Source organism: Periplaneta americana, chromosome 4, assembly GCF_040183065.1.
Source record: "Periplaneta americana isolate PAMFEO1 chromosome 4, P.americana_PAMFEO1_priV1, whole genome shotgun sequence".
Lineage (NCBI taxonomy): Eukaryota > Metazoa > Arthropoda > Insecta > Blattodea > Blattidae > Periplaneta > Periplaneta americana.
In genome coordinates this window covers 138,452,835-138,470,918 of record NC_091120.1, presented here as the reverse complement: position 1 = coordinate 138,470,918, position 18,084 = coordinate 138,452,835, and the positions used below count along the sequence as shown (strand labels likewise).

Below are 18,084 nucleotides of genomic sequence, written 5' to 3'. Positions count from 1 at the left end.
CTGTTCAGCAAAAAAGGCAGAGGTGTCGATTATTTCTTTTTATAAAATGACCGTAAAACACGGCAAGAGTACAGTAAACGCAAAAACCAATAATGATATAGTCGCTAGTATTACCTGCGGCAGAAGGCTACCGGGCCGTCTAGGAGCAAGTGTTCCAACTTTACTTTCCCACACAGTTCCTCCCTCTCGTTTACTTTCTTTTTGTTTGCAGAACATATCCAACACGATTTAGTCGAATGTTGTCTTGTAAGTTACAAGAAATCCGATACACTGAAAAAACCGGTACTTTAAAAGAGTACAGCAGAGAGGCACTAACCTCATGAACATTATGACGTGGTTCATAATGATGATGCTGCACCAGCAGTGTCAGGATAATACGTAAACAAGCGGTCAAGTCTTCTAAAATAATCATAATAAGAAGCGGGTTTCCGATTTATAAGTAATTGAATTGCATCTCTCTTCGTTTTCATGTGTGACGATTTTAGTTTTTTAAACCCTTTGAGATTCGACGTCCCCAATGTTTTTTTTAACTACTTTCAATTTAATAGATTGCGCGGTAGAGTAGCTGTTAATTTTTTAATGCATTATTTTACGTCGTTTAATCAATTGGTATGGTTATCTAACGCATGAATGAGATGAAGGTGATAATGCTAGCGAAATGAGTCCGAGGTGCAGCGCCGAAAGTTAGCTAGCATTTGATCTTGACGGGTTGAGGGAAAACCCCGGAATAAACCTAAACTAGTTCAACCAGAATTTGAATACGGGCCCGCTCGTTTCACGGTCAGGTATGCTAACCGTTACTCCACAGCGGTGGAGTTAAATGTCGAGTTACAAGTCAGCGATGCGGGTGGAATTTGTAAGTTACTCCGTAACGTCGTAAAAATTGTCATAATATAATTATTGTTTGAAGAATCTTTACAATCTATGCATAGTGAAAATCTTACAGCTCATTTCGTAATGAATATAATATATAGCATTTTCTTTCGGGGAACTAGCATTTTTTTCAACCAACACTAAAGTCGGTCCAAGAAAAGAATAAAGTGATGTAAACACATGTACGTGGCCTTCAGATCTCTGATTTGACAGTGACAGGTTATTTTTTATTTTTATTATTTTTTTTTTTTTTGCCATATGAACAGACCTATTGGTGTTCTGGCTTGCATCACTTCATTCTTTTGCCGGACAGAGTAGCTTATAGACATTTCACAAATAGCAGAATTATCTAGCTACCGGCACAGCTCAGGCGGTAGGCGCGTTTGCTTACTGTTCCGGAGTTGCGCTCGGATTTGAGTTTGATTTCCGCTTGGTCTGGTTACATCGTTAAGTTCCTCTCCCCCGAGAGGTTTTTCCAACTCTAAGGCGAATGTTAGGTAACCACATGAATCTTCGGCCTGTCTCCAAATACCATCTCGCTACAACAAATTCTATCGACGGTATATAACCTAGTAGTTGATACAGCAGCGTTAAATAAAATAGATAAAAGTAAAGAGAGGGGACGCATCTAATCAATATGTAGGTTATGTAGACATTAAATTTTATTGCTGGAACCCAAAATCACAGTTCTGTAGTTATAACTTCACACCAGAAAAAAAATGTATTTGATGTCTCAATTGTTTTGTAGCAAAAATTCTTAAAGAAATTATTTTTTCTCTCCAATGTTAGAGCTCTTCACTTGCCGTTATTCGCCCTGACTCTACCAACGTGCCCATAGATGTCGCTAGTGTCGAAAAGTGTGGACCACTTAGTTCGTCAGAGATTATCCAGAGTGCACTACAGGTGGTGGATTTATATTACGCTCGTAATGAGTGATGGTGATGGTGATGGTGGATAATTTGTTGGGACCCAGAGTATCCCGAAAAAAAACCTGTGTTACTTGGACCAAGGGCTTATCCGACAATGTATTATAAATTCAGGGTAAATCAGGATTTGAACCCGGGTCCCCTGTTTTACAAGCCCAACGCTTTAGCACTAAACCGCTGTGATGGTATTCTTAAAGAATTATAGATATTGGATATTATTTTTACAATAAAGACCTTGTCGCTACTTTAGATTAGTTTTAATAGTATGTACAGAACATTCATCCTCTGATTGAAGTTCTGACTGATTACATCTATTATTAGGCAGTACATCTCACTTGATATGTGTCAGAGGAAGAACAATTGTTTGTGTACATCTGAAGTGTCACTAATGTAATATGTAGCTAGTCGGCGAGGTATGCAATGGAGGGGGGAAAGAAATTGGCCATCCTACCCCATTATTCCCTGGCCTAGTTGCCCCATAAGTGGTGCCTTCTTGGTATCACTGTCTTCGAACAGTTGACTAAACAACAGTAATTCATATGTAAGTAAGCAGAGAAGAAGAGTCAAATAGCATGAAATATTTCAATTCATTTCATGGTGGAAATATTTTTTTTATGTAGGAAGTGTATAGATTTGGAGGTCATTAATATTACCGACGTGAATCCTTGTTGTTCTAGGAAAGGCCCATGAGAAAAATCTTTGAATGATTTTTAAAGACGAGTTCTAGTAAAAAAACAAAAAGTTGTTTTCTAAGACACTCATAAACTTCTTCCGTGATGTGGATTACAAATGTATGCAAGTCCGTCAAGCTATCGGCTACAAAAGGAAAGTGGAAGGGCGGAGAGAAGCAACATACAGGTCGAATATCTTAATTGGAAAGCTCACGCTAATGCTGGAACCCAAAACAATAACATGAAAAGGTCCGGAGCTCACCCTGGGGTCCTGAGGAGGGAGTGAACTTACCGGATACTCTTGGAGTGGTAGTGACCGTCAGTACCACCTATCGCTGGAGGCTTAGAAAAATCAATTTAATCTAACGAAATGATATTCAAACAAAAACGTTGAACTTTCTACTGAGAAAAGTCGTCTTCGGTGGTCTGTCTATTCATCAGGGTTACTAACTCAGTAGTTCACGGGTTCGAACCCTAATTGACGGTGAAAAGTTCGTATGATTTTTTTTTCGAAACTGAAGTAAACCTCTAACGTTGCTGCATGTGAAAGAACTCTGCTCGTGATGGAAAATGCTCCAGGCATAATTCGAGGCCAGCTGTTTCTCGTGCCACCGACTACCCTGCTTTCCTAGCAGTTGTCTATAGGTCGATGTATGGATTGAAACTGCAGGTGTGTCTGTAGGGTAAGGTCTCGGAGTGCAAAAGTAAGAAACAATGTAGAAAATATGAATGCGGTGTGAAAAATGAAGTATAATTTGCAGTGTATTTGTCTCCGAATAGGAAATGGTTTTAAAAAATCTGTTGTGACCATTTTCAACCTCTATTCAATAGAAGTAGGTATCTTATTTTGACGTTTCTTTAGTTATAACCAGGCTTCGGCCTAGGGACACAGAGTAACCAGTATGAGGTTTAGAGTAAATGACGTCATGACCGGTATGCAGTCACTCGACTGCAACAGCACAGGTGGGTCCATAATGTGCATTACCGTTGGGTGTAGGCCTATTGCTGCTTGGCTGCGGTACGTGTAACAGGCTTCGGCGTAGAGACACCTGATTGAAGGTTACAACTCGCGTTAATACTTTAATGGTAGACATTTTTATTGTCTACACTAGGAATGTACTGTTTATGCTGCATCTGTACAGGATGAAATATATTTTGTGCCGTACTATGACGGACTGTTTACATGTTGAAACACGAAGTAACGGCGCGCTCCATCTCCCACTCCATTCGACCAACAGAACACTATCGTCCGTGCGTTCTGAACTTCATGCGTTCCTGTGTCCAGCTGTAGCCCAATCGACTGAGGGCTTCTCGTAAAAGGAGAGACAATGTTCAATTTTGAACATCATCTGAGATTTGCAGTAGTAAAGAAAGATTGGAGAAGTTCTTTCGAATAGTCCTACTTACATTTTACCTACTAAACTTGTTCCGCGAAAATATTGTACTAACATCATTTATCATTTTAGATCTAACACAGAACAGAAACATCATCAAAACTACAAATTTCCACTTCTGACAGCAGAAAAGTTTTTTGACAATGAACAAACATATTAATATCACCTTAACTATTGCCCATCTTATGTCAGATACTTCAGGTGAATATAGATAGGCCTATTATTACGGAACAAAAATAAATGAAATCTTCGGAATATAAAATGTGTTTCGGTTTTTCAGTTGAAAGGTAATTAATTTCCATTCTTTACTATTAAGACTAATACTCGTACAACAGAAGGCCTGTTATTAACTGAGAAAGGGTTTGTGGTTTGTATTTTATTTACTACTCATTTAGTTTGTGCATTTTAAGATGTGAAGAGGCCATTTCACTCATAGAATTTTCTGTTTCTCTCTTTTCCCCTTCCTCTGGCATTATAAAATATATTAATACTTAGGTTCTTGTAAATTATGAAGTGGTTTTTACGTAGGGAAGTTTAATCATGGTTATATAACAGGAAAATAAACCGCCAGTACTTTTCGAATGCCCATTTTTCATTATTTACCGTGCCAGTAACAACTCCTCCTCTAAAGTTTTTCACGTATATATTTTGTTAACCTCTTTGTACACTGCGAAGATTAATTGCCTTTGAAGTCTTGTGTTAATAAAAGGATCTTCTAAACGGTTACATAAAGACTTGAAAACCGACAAAAGAAAGGCTAAGTGATGTTCAGATGTTTGCAGACTACTCCTTGTAATTGACAAGTAGTGTTCTTAAAGAAAATTGTGGAGGGAGAAAATTAATTTCAAACTGCTTGACTTTTGTAACTAGCTAATATTGAATGATATGAGATGGTTCTTCAAATTTCTTCTCTACCGTAATGGTTTAGTTCATATATGGCATTCGTAGCCAATGTTTGAGTTATATTATACAGTTCTCTTAACTGACATGGCTAAGGACTGCATTTTAGGATTTATAATGATGGCGTCAGGTGAAATGAGAAAATGTCCCAGAAATCTTCTCCTATCTTAATTAGTGTCGCTGAGTTTTGACTTGGAATATTTTATTTAATATGGCTTATGAAAATCAAATGAGTTTTGCAATGAAATTTTTTAACATTGGTATTACTTTGGAATGGTGTAGACTTCTCATAAAATACACATAAAAATTTAATGTGGAATAGTTTTATTTTACGAATCTCTTCTCTTGTTGTTCAAGAGGGATTATTTATTGCTAAAGTACCAACTATAGAGATTTCAAGGATTAATTGAAGGGTTCAGAACCATAGTGGTCCAAGCGCCATTTACTAAAACACTAGAAAACAAGGGTTAAAATGAAGTTATTTCCATAATTCAATGAAAACATATAGCAAGTAATATAAAGTATACACATTAAAACTAAGTGATATGTCAATCTTCATTAAACTATGGTATTTACTTAACTTTAACCCTTGCTTTCTCCGTTTTTAATAAATGGCGCTTGGCCCAATGTGGCTCTGAACCCTTCAATTGTTCCATGAGATAGACTGCAATACTGTATGAAACACTTGGGATCGCTTGAGAATAATACACAGCTCAACAGTTTCTCCATTTCTGTGTTGATAATACAAACTATTCTGAGTTAAGGATAAATTTGTAAATAATGACAGGAAAAATGGGAGTAACCCGAGAAATTCTGCTCCAGCATAGGCTTGTCCACCAAAAATAAGCAAGTTTGTAGCAAAACTACTGTGATAGTTAATTTAACCCCCTCTTGGGGTTCTCTCTGGGATCTTTGATATGCAAAGACTGGCCAACGGTGGATAAATAAACTTCACTTATGTTTTTAACAATACTACGCATTAAATTTACCTCTCGATCACATGATCACAAGTCAAATGTTGGTAGCATTATACTGTGATTCAAATAGCTTTAAAAATTGTTTCTTCAATATAAGTGGCCGGTTATGCGGCTTGGCATATGGTCCTGTACTTTAAATCGCTAGAAACAGGTAATCTTAAAAACATAAGATTGCAATCTCATGAACATGATGTAACAATACATCTCTTGAATCTCTACAAGCATGAAAATAGTTGAAAATTCTCCAGAAAGACTTATAAATACGATGTAATTTTTCCAGGAAAAGGTTGAAGGCCTCGTGAATTAACCCAAGCGTATGCACATAGGATGGGCGTTAACTGGTAAAGGAATTCTGCGAAAAAAACTACCAGAGTATGAAGCACCTTCCAGGAAATAAAAACAAGAAGATACTATGGCTCTCTCCCATATACTTAACTTCACTTCTTGAACCGTACCTCTATTACAAGCGATTTACAATCTCTCGTTCCCAAACTGCTGCTAAAGAAAATGTGATATACCGTGATATCTACTTTTAGAACCTTCTGAACAGGTATACATCAGGTCTATTAAAATAATAGCATTGCCCCATCCATAAAGTTCTATTCTCAAATATCACTATTAGGATGGTTTAGCAGTAGCATAGAATAACTAAGTTCCCAGTTTCAATGGACTTGAGGGGAAATTTGGTAATTTAAAGTGACCTCGGGCGAAAAGCAGAAAGCTACTAGAATTACTAAACGTGTGATTGATTATTAAAAGTCGTGGAAGGTTGTTTAAAGTTGTCTGAGGACTATAAAATGTTAACTGAAGAGAAACCTGACTTACGCAAGAGATTTCGTGAATCTTAAAGATATTTAAACGCCTATTCTTAGAATTTCTCTGAATTCTGTACAGTATCCATAAAATAATGAAAATAATTTATTTTAGTCTTTCTCATACTTACCGTCTCTTACCAGTCGTTACAAACTTAAGACTGAAGATAAAAGAAATATTGGTTTATTTTTTTTACTACCTTGTTCGCTAAATTGTCGCTATTCTATTCAACACCTGCCATGACTTTAACCTTACGTCACACCGGAAATGTGACGTCACATATGGTGCGGGTGTCTTGAGTGAGGAACTATTTTCTTCCGGTAATTGCCATCAGAAACAATAACAAAGTAGCAAACATGAGGGTCTTCTATATTTTGATGTAATGCAGTACATTGTATCATTGACTTAGGTGAGTGTTTCTATAGCTTAGCCTATGGGTTATTGTAAATGTCCAATAGATAGCACATCTCAAACCATAACTTGTATTGCTTTTCTGATCCATTCTGTAACTTTACTTGATTAAATACACATTATTGCATGGAAAGTGTAATGATTCCCTTACAGAAGAAAACTTTACCCGATATACCTGATCTATTTACTTAATTGAAGTAAAGGGTAACATCTGTGTTAAGAGTATTGGTTCAAGAATTTATACTGTACAGACAGCAATACGAAATATATTAATTTAAAATTTAACTCGAATGTTCTGAGGCTTTCTGATCCGAATCCAGACGGGCAACGATTTATTTGATAGTGATATAGATTTGTTGTAGCTGTTTTATTTCACGAATAAAAGAAATATTGCGTCTGTTTTAATAATTGAAAGCTGTTTATCCGAGAACTAAAAGAAAATCGTATAATTTATAGTGCAGAAATACAAGTCACTAAAATGGACTATATTTACTCACATGTTGTTAAGTCAACTGCCCGAAGACAGGTTTGAACCCCATAAGTGACACCAATACGGCATCACTCATGAGGCAACTAAGCCAGGAGTTGTGACCAGTTTCTTTCTCCCTCCATTCCATACATCGCTGACTAGTAACATATTACATTAATCAGATTTCAGATGCATATAAACAATTGTTTTTCCTCTAACACATCGTCGAGTGAGACGTACTGCCTTATGATAGATGTACAGTAGTGGCAAAAAAACCGGACCGACCCTTGTAGCTGATTTCAGAGCACGTAGGCTGGTAACTAAGACTTTCGTGGTTCGAATCCTGCCTGGGAAGGAAACTTTTTTTTGTTCCTTATTCACATTTATTCCCAATACTTTTCGATTGTTGGTAAAATTCATGTTCTGGGAATAAATTTTAATAAGGAACAAAAAAAAAAGTTCCTTCCCAGGCAGGATTCGAACCACGAAAGTCTTAGTTACCACTCTATCGTGCTCTGGAGTGAACAAGGCTCTGAAATCAGCTACAAAGGCCGGTCCGGTTTTTTTTTGCCACTACTGTATAATACATACCAGCCAGAACCTCAATCAGAGGTATTACTGACATGGTCGGAACGATTATAATGGCAGTAAAGCTAAAATGTAGAGACAATTTGAAACCACCACATTACTATCCCTAGTCGACAATAATAAAGGAAGTTTTAAGGATGGTAAATGAATCCATACCCATTTTTTCATAGATACAGTATAAGTGACGAAATAGGTCGGTATAATTTGTCCATAGTTGGATTGTCAGTGGAATATTTTAATTTATATTGCATGGTTACGAAAGTCACGAGATACGAGTAGTGCTTATTTTGTTTCCATGGTAACAACAAATAAAAACACTACAATTTTATATTTGTTTTCCTTCAGTATTATGTGCACTGTTTTTGTTTTGATTTGTTTGCTAAAAGCCGTGTTAATACGGTCGCGTGTCAGTCGGAAGTGACGGTGTTCCATTGTTGCAGGGGAGACGCTTATCACGCGCCTGACGACGCAGCGGTGGCTGGACGTGGGGGAGGACTGGACGGAGGACGAGCATCGCTCGTCGCACTCCGTGATGCGCTACGAGTACCGCGTCACGTGCGACGCACACTACTACGGCGCCGGCTGTGCCAACCTGTGCCGGCCCCGCGATGACAACTTCGGCCATTACAAGTGCTCGGCCACCGGCGACCGCGTCTGTCTCTCTGGCTGGCAGGGAGACTATTGCACCAAACGTGAGTACTAATTTTGCTTCTCTTCTCTTCTCTTCTCTTCTCTTCTCTTCTCTTCTCTTCTCTTCTCTTCTCTTCTCTTCTCTTCTCTTCTCTTCTCTCTTTTTCCTCTTTTATTCTACACCTTCTTTCTTTTCCTTTTTCTTCTCTATTTCCTCTTTTCTTCTCTCTTTTGATTCTTTCTCTTCTCTATTTTCACGTTTCCTCTTTTCTTCTCTATTTTCAGCTTTCCTCTTTTCTTCTCTCTTTTCACTTCTCTTTTTCTCTCTTTTTACTTTATCTCTTTTCTTCTCTCTTTTCACTTCTCTTTTCTTCTCTCTTTTCACTTTACCTCTTTTCTTCTCTCTTTTCACTTTACCTCTTTTCTTCTCTCTTTTCACTTTTCTTTTTTCTCTCTTTTTACTTTATCTCTTTTCTTCTCTATTTTCACCTTTCCTCTTTTCTTCTCTCTTCTCGTCTTTTTAACTTATAATTTAATCAACTGCAATGGTTATATGGTCTCTGAGTGAAATGAAGATGATAACTCCAGTAAAATGAGTCCATGATCCAGCGCCGAAAGTTACTCAACATTTGCTCTTAATGGATTCAGGAAAAACTCTGGAAAAACTTGTAACCAGGATTTAAACCCGGACCCGCTTGTTTCATGGTGAGACATGCTAACCGTTACTCCAGTCATTTTCTTTCTCTTTTTATTGTTTCGTATTTCCTCATTTTTTACCTCTTCCGCTCTTCAGCGCTTCTCCCCTTTGTTTTACTCTTTTCATTCGTTTCCTTCTCATTTTATTTGCTCTCAGCTTCATCTTTGATTTCATCCTCTTATTCTTTATTTATTTCTCTGAAGGTCTGAATTTTAGATTTGTTCCAATGTTAAGCTATCTTCTCAAATTCTCCCCTCAAAGACTGTAACACATAAAGGTGTGTTTGTAGAAAATTTGAAGAATATATAGAAACAGAAACTATAAGAAGCTAGTAAAAATTGGTTTTTGATCACCACAGTTTCTTATTGTTATAGACGCACAATATATTCTTAGTTGAAAAAGTTCCTAAATTGAATATTATAACAGTTCATGCATTGTAAGAATCTAATGCAAATTATCCCCCCCCCCAAATTTAACGGAAACTTTCACATTTGCTTGACATTCTCTGTAAAATGGATAGAATTCCCCTTTTAATACAAGTGATTTCTTGTAAACCTTGAAATGCGTCCTTTATGCACTGTGTCGAGTCAAGAACATTTGAAGTGGCTCCCCACAGAGCTCTTTAAATGGTCCTTTTTGAAGTGGTGTTTTGGAACCATATGAAAGAAGTTTCTTCATATTCTCAAACAGAGTCCTCTGTAAGAACGTCTTAAATCTGCATATTAAATACTATGTTAGGTATGAATAATAATAACTTATCCAAAAGCCTGTGAACCAGGAATGCTCAGGGAAAATCCGACCTTCTGTCCTGCTTCAAAGGCACTTAAATAACAGAGCACTGCCCCATTACATCAGTAACGTTAAAAGAAGATATCAACTGCATTCGAGTTCAAATTACCCATACATCTTCATTTGCTGTATAATCAAGTTTGCATATATGGAAGAGTTACTTGTAATTATTGGACAGGTTTTCCGTGTTATATAATGCAGGGTGGTCTGTCATCTAATGAGAACAGGTTCATTCCTATCGTAATAGAGCTAGAATATCCAGTTATATGGAAAAATATGTTGAGTTCCCACCATTTTAATAGCCTTTGGGTGTCGCTTATATTGTATGTAAGACTCCCAAAATTTTCATTTTTATCATGTAATAGAGATCAAGTATAATTTTCAGTCTTGTTACAGCGTTAAAAATAGGATATAAAATAGGATATAACCTCTTAAATTTATGCTGAAAATAAAACAAGTTAATCATTTCTCCCGGTCGGTCTGAAAGTATTACGGTTTTTTTTGGCTATATAGGCCTGTAGGATAAATTGTTGATCTGAATGAATCCGTGCTTCGATTTTGAAGTTAGGAAGCTTTTATAACACTCGAATTAAGTTACCAACACAGGCTCTTAAATTTATCATATTCATAAGTGACTGTTAAATCATAATCAGGAAGAATAGTAAAATATGAGTGGTTCAAGAACCAATACATAGTTAAGTAAAAACATGTTAATATGAGAGCACAGTCGAAAGGCTCACTATCTCGAACTACTACTACTACTACTACTACTACTACTACTACTACTACTACTACTACTACTACTACTACTACTACTACTACTACTACACATGGTCGAAGTACTCTCTGAAACGACTAAGGCACACGGGTTTGACATTACGTGAAATCCACGGTCTTACTTCGAATCTCGTTTGGGGAATCAGATGCAATATTCTGTGTTGTCTTAATGAAGTAACCATAACGTCACTTAGCTGCACTGCATGTCTGTTTTGTGTATGTAAAAATAAATGCCAGAATTTAGACATGAATTAAACTTATCTGGATTTCTAGACAAAACAAGTTATTAATCTGAGTAAATCTGAACTTATCATAACATATTTACGCTAGTTAGGCCTGCAGGCTAAAATGTTATCTTGAATGAATCATTGTTAAGGTATTGAGGTTAGGAAACTTTGTACAAGACGAAAATTAAGTTCACAACTCTTTCAGAGTATGAATCACAACATAGCCTCAACAGTGCGTGTCTTTTAAATAAGAAGATTCTTAAAATATTTGTTAGTTATTCGCTAATTGATGACATAGCCAGAGGGGAAAGGTGTGACATCGTACATGTGGCGATCCAAGTAGACAGTGTGACGACGAGTTGAACGTAGGAGATAGAAAAACTGGTCGCAGTCTACAAGGTCATAACCAGGTCGTATTTGTTCACTTTTAGTTTCGTTTATAATCGATGAAAAGGCAAGAGACAAGTTTTATCGTCTTCGAGAATTCGCTAACATTTACCCGAGGAAAGAAATTGTAGTTGCCATCGTTAGTTTACCTTTTTTACTTAATGGTAATTATGATTCTTAAAGTATAATACTGATAGAAGTTAATAATTAGTAATTAATTTTATGTTATTAATTATGTCATGGAAGACATTTTAAATATAGCTAGTACAGACTACTTGGATGTCGCGCATATCGATGTAGTTGAAAGTGAATTAGTGGTACACGGTCAGTTCTGCAGAAGTTAATTTTAGATTACCTACAAAATACTGTAAAGGATGATGTCACATAAATTTTAGTACTTATAAACGACCTCAGAAGTTAACGAGTTTTGATTTGTACAAACTTGGAACGTAACAGCGCCATTTTTTCATATTATAACAAATTTACAATCCTAGCACTCATGTCTCATTTTGTAGCGCTCTGCGGTTATAAGAGTTCAACTGAAACAAAAGAATATCACATTGCGGTATGGGAGCGCTGTCATCTGTTTTGCAGGTCCAATATAACATTCTTCGCATGAATATTAAAGAATGCCATACTACAGCGTGTGATGGAATCCTGGCGTTTATCTAGTCTTGGAAGTTCTTTTTAGAACCAGTCTCTTGGTGTTAACTGATGCTTCATGTGTTTCTTAACTTCCCTGATTGCCTCCTGGAATCTTTCATTTCAAGTTTCCCTTCTTCTTGCTGCGCGGACAGGCTGGCAACATCGTCTCCTCCACGTTTCCCAGGCTCCATCCATCCGTCGGGGTTTCGTCCTTCCTTTGAAAACCTTCCCACGCTAGTCGTTGGTGTTACTCGACTGTAATCCTTGGTTGGTGGCCGCGGTAGTTACAGCTGGTGGCCTGGTGGTGAGCATAAGACATTGCTTGGTCAGGTAAAGTTGTTCCTTGGTGCGCCTCGCAGGTAGCCCGCAGGTCTCAAGCACGCGGCTTCTGCAGCCTCCAGCAACAGATTTCCTCTGCGGGGAAAGAGGAGGATGTTCCACTGCAGAATAACATACTGCAGTACAACTGTAAATAATGTCAGAAACATAAACCGTCATTGTTAGCTGAAAATAGACCTTTAATTTCTTAAATACGAAAATAATGTTAGTTGAACGGACAGAGTATCGATCATTCGCTCTGCAGATCAGAATTCAAATCCAAAAAATCGCTTTTGAGAATAATTAGATTTTTTTAATTGTTAGGAACAAAGTGTTTACATTTCACTATAATTAATATTTTTGTTAAGGGGTTATATTCATAAAATTAAAGATTATAAAATATTTAAGAACAGCTATGCAATTACAGCGTTAACAGGCTCTCTTATTGCATTCAGCTTCTGAATTTGTGACTGACAAAGACTGATTATTTTCTCGAGACAGTTCATTTATAAATGCTGAAATATTCTTATTCATGAAATGGAGGTGATGGACAATATGATACTGAAAATGAAAGTATTCCAAGCATTCTGATAGAACCAGACGCAACAATTAGTTACCCACGTGAGATTATCTTGACTTAATCCTCTGGAATGAAATTCACAATAATGAAGAACACTATTCTTAATTTCAATTTTTTTTCCTAATCCGCATTTGAAAATATACTGCAGTGAAACATTGTTTTCAGTAGGAAATACATTTGTTAATAAATATAATGTTAATTTTCACACAGTTAAAGAAAGAAGCTATCTTTTAAAAATATATTTAATGACGTCTTTCACTAATTTCAGAAATGGTGAAAGTGCCTACATTTAAAAAATCGTAATATCTTAAGCATTCCGAGAATGATTATTTGTATAGCTTACTTTATATTCATATGTGAGCATCTCGCCTTCTTCATTGAATAATCAATGACTATATGTAGTCATATCTGTAGATATCTATTATTGGAGAAAAATGTTAACAGTGATACAAAAACTGTTGTCGAAAATGGCCATAAAGCCATTGAAATATGCGCTCCTGAATATATAACTTAAGTTATATGTATAAAATGCAGGTAGTAGGCCATTGATGATACAAAGAAGGAGAGTTCGGCCGGAACTGTGAATCGGATCTTGGCATAGCTCAGATGGAAAGAGCACTCGCGCGCAAAGCTGAGAGGTCCTGGGTTCGATACGCGGTGCTTGAACGAATTTTTCTCCAATAATAGATATAATGATTATTTGCTTTTTTTTTTTTTTTTGTCATTCTTGGTCTTGTCTCCAGTCATGAGGTCGAATTCCATTTTTAGTAAAACAACAAAATTGTTGTAAAACCGTTAATAAATGAATGCTTTAGTCTCATTCGATTTCTAATATAAACATCATAATTTGTCATGTCAAGCAATTGCATTTCTCAGTATCTGACTTGAATTTACAACTGAACAATTTCGTGAGAATTTATGGTACATATAAATCATTTTTATAGAAATATAGAACAATAATTTAAATATGTATAAATTATAATACAGTACCAATTGCAAAATTTGCATTTGCCTATCACGATGTACTACAGACCCAGAAACAAAATTTGGGCCACCTGAATTTTCAGTTCCAGTTATAAACGTACTGCGCATGCCAGTAAGCATTGAGCGTGCGCGGTATGTTATAACTGGAACTTGGAAAATTCGGATGGTTCAAATTGTTTTTCTGTACATAATCTTAACTTCTCGGCCATGACGTAATACTTATTGTTAACAAAGTTAAATTTTATCTTTCTGAAACGCATGTAAGAAATGCATATTTTTAAAAGAATACTTTTCTCCGTTTGTTTCTGCAGTATAAGAAACATTCTGTTTTATTTTTCCAACTCACGGTCAATTCCATAGTATTATAACGACACTTACTTAACCAACTTCCACCATCAGAACTGAGAAAATAAAACAGCTAAACAAAACAAAGCAATTCCGGCATGATTTCCACTATTAGGCCTAAGCCCTGGTCCCCATAAAGCTTTAGCAGAGGTGTTGGTTGCTTTCCTTTGTTGCTATATTGTCTGCTGCGGTGTCTAGGAGACCGCAACTTAACGTGCTCCAACTTTGTTTCTGAGTCCGTCATCGCAATATTAATTCAGATCTGTGGGAACATCGATGCGATGCATCCAGTGTTGCCAAGTTTTGAACTTTTTTATTTCCCCTTCTCCCTCTCTCTCTGTCTCTCTCAATATCACCGCCCAGTTGCATGATATTATCCATTCCCAATAACCTTCAGTGATAGATCCACATTTCGGCTTTATAAAAGAAAGCATCTATTCTTATATTAACATATTAGGTACCTCCTTAGTTTCCAATTGTGTATATGGCTTTTTATAGCATGCTCCGGACTATTATCTTTTCTTTTTTTTAACTTTTTAACAGGGAACACAGAAGAATAAGAACAAAAAATTAGAAGTCTGGTTAAGTTTCTCACGCAATTAGTAACACGAAGATCAGGATCTTAACTATAAGCACCATCTACTGCTGTTTCTATAACTACTTTCAATTCTGAAACAATAGAATCGAGACTATTTTCTTTGAGTCCCATTCATGAATTACGTAGTGTATTTTTATATACAAATTAACAATGTATACATTTTTAGTCGTTTATATTCTTCTACATGAATTAAATGTCGCACAATGATACTGTATATTAGGTGATAATTATTTATAAAATTATTTTGTCGTTATGTATCCATAAAAGAGAACGTAACATGATTCAGATGTATAAATGCGCATTTATGTATTGCTTGCCATTTGCTTATATGAAGCATTACTCAACGTCTTCACTCTCATCATAACTGGTTAAAAAAATCTGTATACAGAGGTCGCGGTAATATATTTTCAGTCACATCAAACAATTAACGAAAATAAAACCCCTTTATTTTATATTATGATAGATATGAATATAATGACTTAATACTTAAATTCACTCCATGCTCTGTAAGAAATGAGCATCATGATCCAGATATATTATGTAAATCCACACTTTTTATACCGTCTGTCATTTGTTTTCGTTTGAAATATTTGTCGAGGCTTCCCGCATAGTGTAGTATAATGTTCTGAAATATAGACAACACATTTAGGTTATGACACAATATTTTCATAAAGCTACATTAAATACTCCCCCTAGTATCAGTTTACATACTCTAATATGAGGCGACACAGCCCAAAACTATTGAAGGGGTTGTCACGTGAGGGTTGGGAATTGAGCACGAGTCATATAAACGCAGCTGCATTTATATAAGCACGCTTTAACCCCCCTCCACTACAAAATATTTTCGACTTCCCTTCCCTCCCTATTTAAAAACACCAGTCAGACGAACAGTGATATGAGACGCTACAAGTTTAGGGGAAGCAGGGGACAGATGTACTAGAGGCAAGCGACGCTTATGTAGCGTCACCTAGCAACCATTGTCATGCATCACATCTGCCACCACGTGCTCTAGAGACGCCAAAGTAAAAAGTTAGGAGCATACTATTGTGTGAGAGGCGTCTGTGCCCCACCACTCTACAACCCCTCCCCACCAACATTCCCTAATTCGTATTTTGGGCTTTTAAATCTGTTGTTCGGATACGAAGGAGAAATAACTGGAGGGGATTTTGTCTTTCATTCAGAATCGGAAAGATGCATATGTAAGGTAGGAGGAATATCATAAGAACGCGTTCATATGGCAAGTGGTACACCTGGCGAAGGTATAAAAAATATTTTGTTTCTTAGTAAAATGGAAAGTCTTCTCTTCCACATCCGGTTTTCAGGTGGCGTGATATTAGAAAGCCCTAAAGCCTATACAGAAAGGGGTGGAATACAAATGTTAAGGGATGAATATAAATATATACGAGTATATATAATTCACGTAAGTAAATTGTCAGAATAAATTCGTATATGTTGCTGAAATCGTTTTCGTAGTTCTGAGTATAAATTCGAGTGTAGATTTCATTTCTCTTTCGTCCAAGGAGTGTAATTATCCGATATTATAGCATGTAAAAAAGGCACTGTAACTAAAGAAAACTAGAAGAGCTAAAAAAAAAAGTCTTCATTTTGCATCATTTGAAAAGTTGTTTCGGTGGATTTCATTATTTTATACACTGTTATTGAACTGTGTGTTATGTATGTATGTATGTATGTATGTATATGTGTGTGTATGTATGTATTCACACTTCAAATGGATAAATGCCCGGTGGCAGTGGTAATTAATTACACTCAATATGACAATTAATAATAAACACATTTTATAAAAAATACAATTAATAATAATAATAATAATAATTATAATAATAATGATGATGATGATGATGATGAACATCCTAAATTAAATGAAGCACGATCACTTAAAATAACATTTAAAGTAAATCTAATTTGTATCTTAACCCTAAGTTCGAATTAAAACCCACGAGTGTGGAATTAATGCTATGATAGAATAAAAATTTGTTTTAATTTTCCACCAAATATTTAATTTTACATTCTTATATTTTACCTCTCAGTGATATTGTTGTTTCAGAATAGATAATGCTTGTTCGTTTTCTGCGTTCTGGTAACGCTATGTAGAAGCTATTGCGTAAGTCGCAAGTGTTTTCGTCTCCAATTTCTCAGTCACCTTTCATTGCCTGTCTTAAACCAAATATATGAGAGGTTCTCTTGCCTGTAAACGGAATTGGTATAGCGAACGCAAACTAGTCTAATATTACAAATATTCGTAATTATCATCAGTATTGTTTTTCGTTTCTATTTCTTTTTTCTTGTTTCCTTTGTGAAAATAAATTATCGTAAGTTAACATCTCTGACTTCAACTAAACAAATATATGGTGGATCTGCTTTGACATAGGGAAAACACGACGACGGTCGTTAGATAACTCAGAATACTACAGTTACTTTGGATAAACATGCATGTTACAGGCGGAATTCGAACTCATATTCTGGTATCTACGCATTTTTGAACTGTGCCTTTGCTATCTCGTATACAATGGTTTGTACCATCCTTATCATTATATTATTTTATTCTTATCGGCTATCGAAGTCCAGTCCGAGATGTGTCAATTCACGTAACATGTATAGTTGCTCATGTGTAAAATTTTTCTTTATGAAATTCTCCGTGTGACTGAATCTGGACCTGTCTTAACACGTAATAACTTCCGGCGTAGAATAGGCTACATCTGTACCTTATAAAAAGCGAAACATTCAACAAGGTTCCAGCAGACAGTCTTATTATCCTATTTGATCATTGAAGTGTCAATTTTGACCTCAATTAAATTGGTGCCCGCAATTACGTCCCCAAAGCATTAGCACCAATGAGCAGCTAAAACAGCCTACAGGGTCCAGTTCTCTCCATGGAAACGCGTAACATCTCCAGATGCTTTTTTTGTCTTCGCCAGTTGCTAACGGGTGCTATCTGTTCGCGTGTATCCATTTATACGCACAAAAAAGTCTTCAGTCAAAACGCTCCCCTTTTCCTGTTAGGCACCTATGATCATACTAGATGGACTACAGATCACGAGATGATCATATTAATGATCTTTTCTGG

General features: G+C 36.2%; 1 protein-coding gene across 1 annotated transcript in view; it reads left to right on the top strand.

Annotated features, from left to right (window-relative positions):
• Window positions 1-18,084, top strand: part of Delta (neurogenic locus protein delta) — an 82,986-nt gene that overhangs the window by 36,363 nt on the left and 28,539 nt on the right. The window contains exon 4 of the mRNA XM_069824010.1: window positions 8,463-8,714. Coding sequence (XP_069680111.1) covers window positions 8,463-8,714 — 252 coding nt within the window. The remainder of the gene's footprint in view (window positions 1-8,462; window positions 8,715-18,084) is intronic.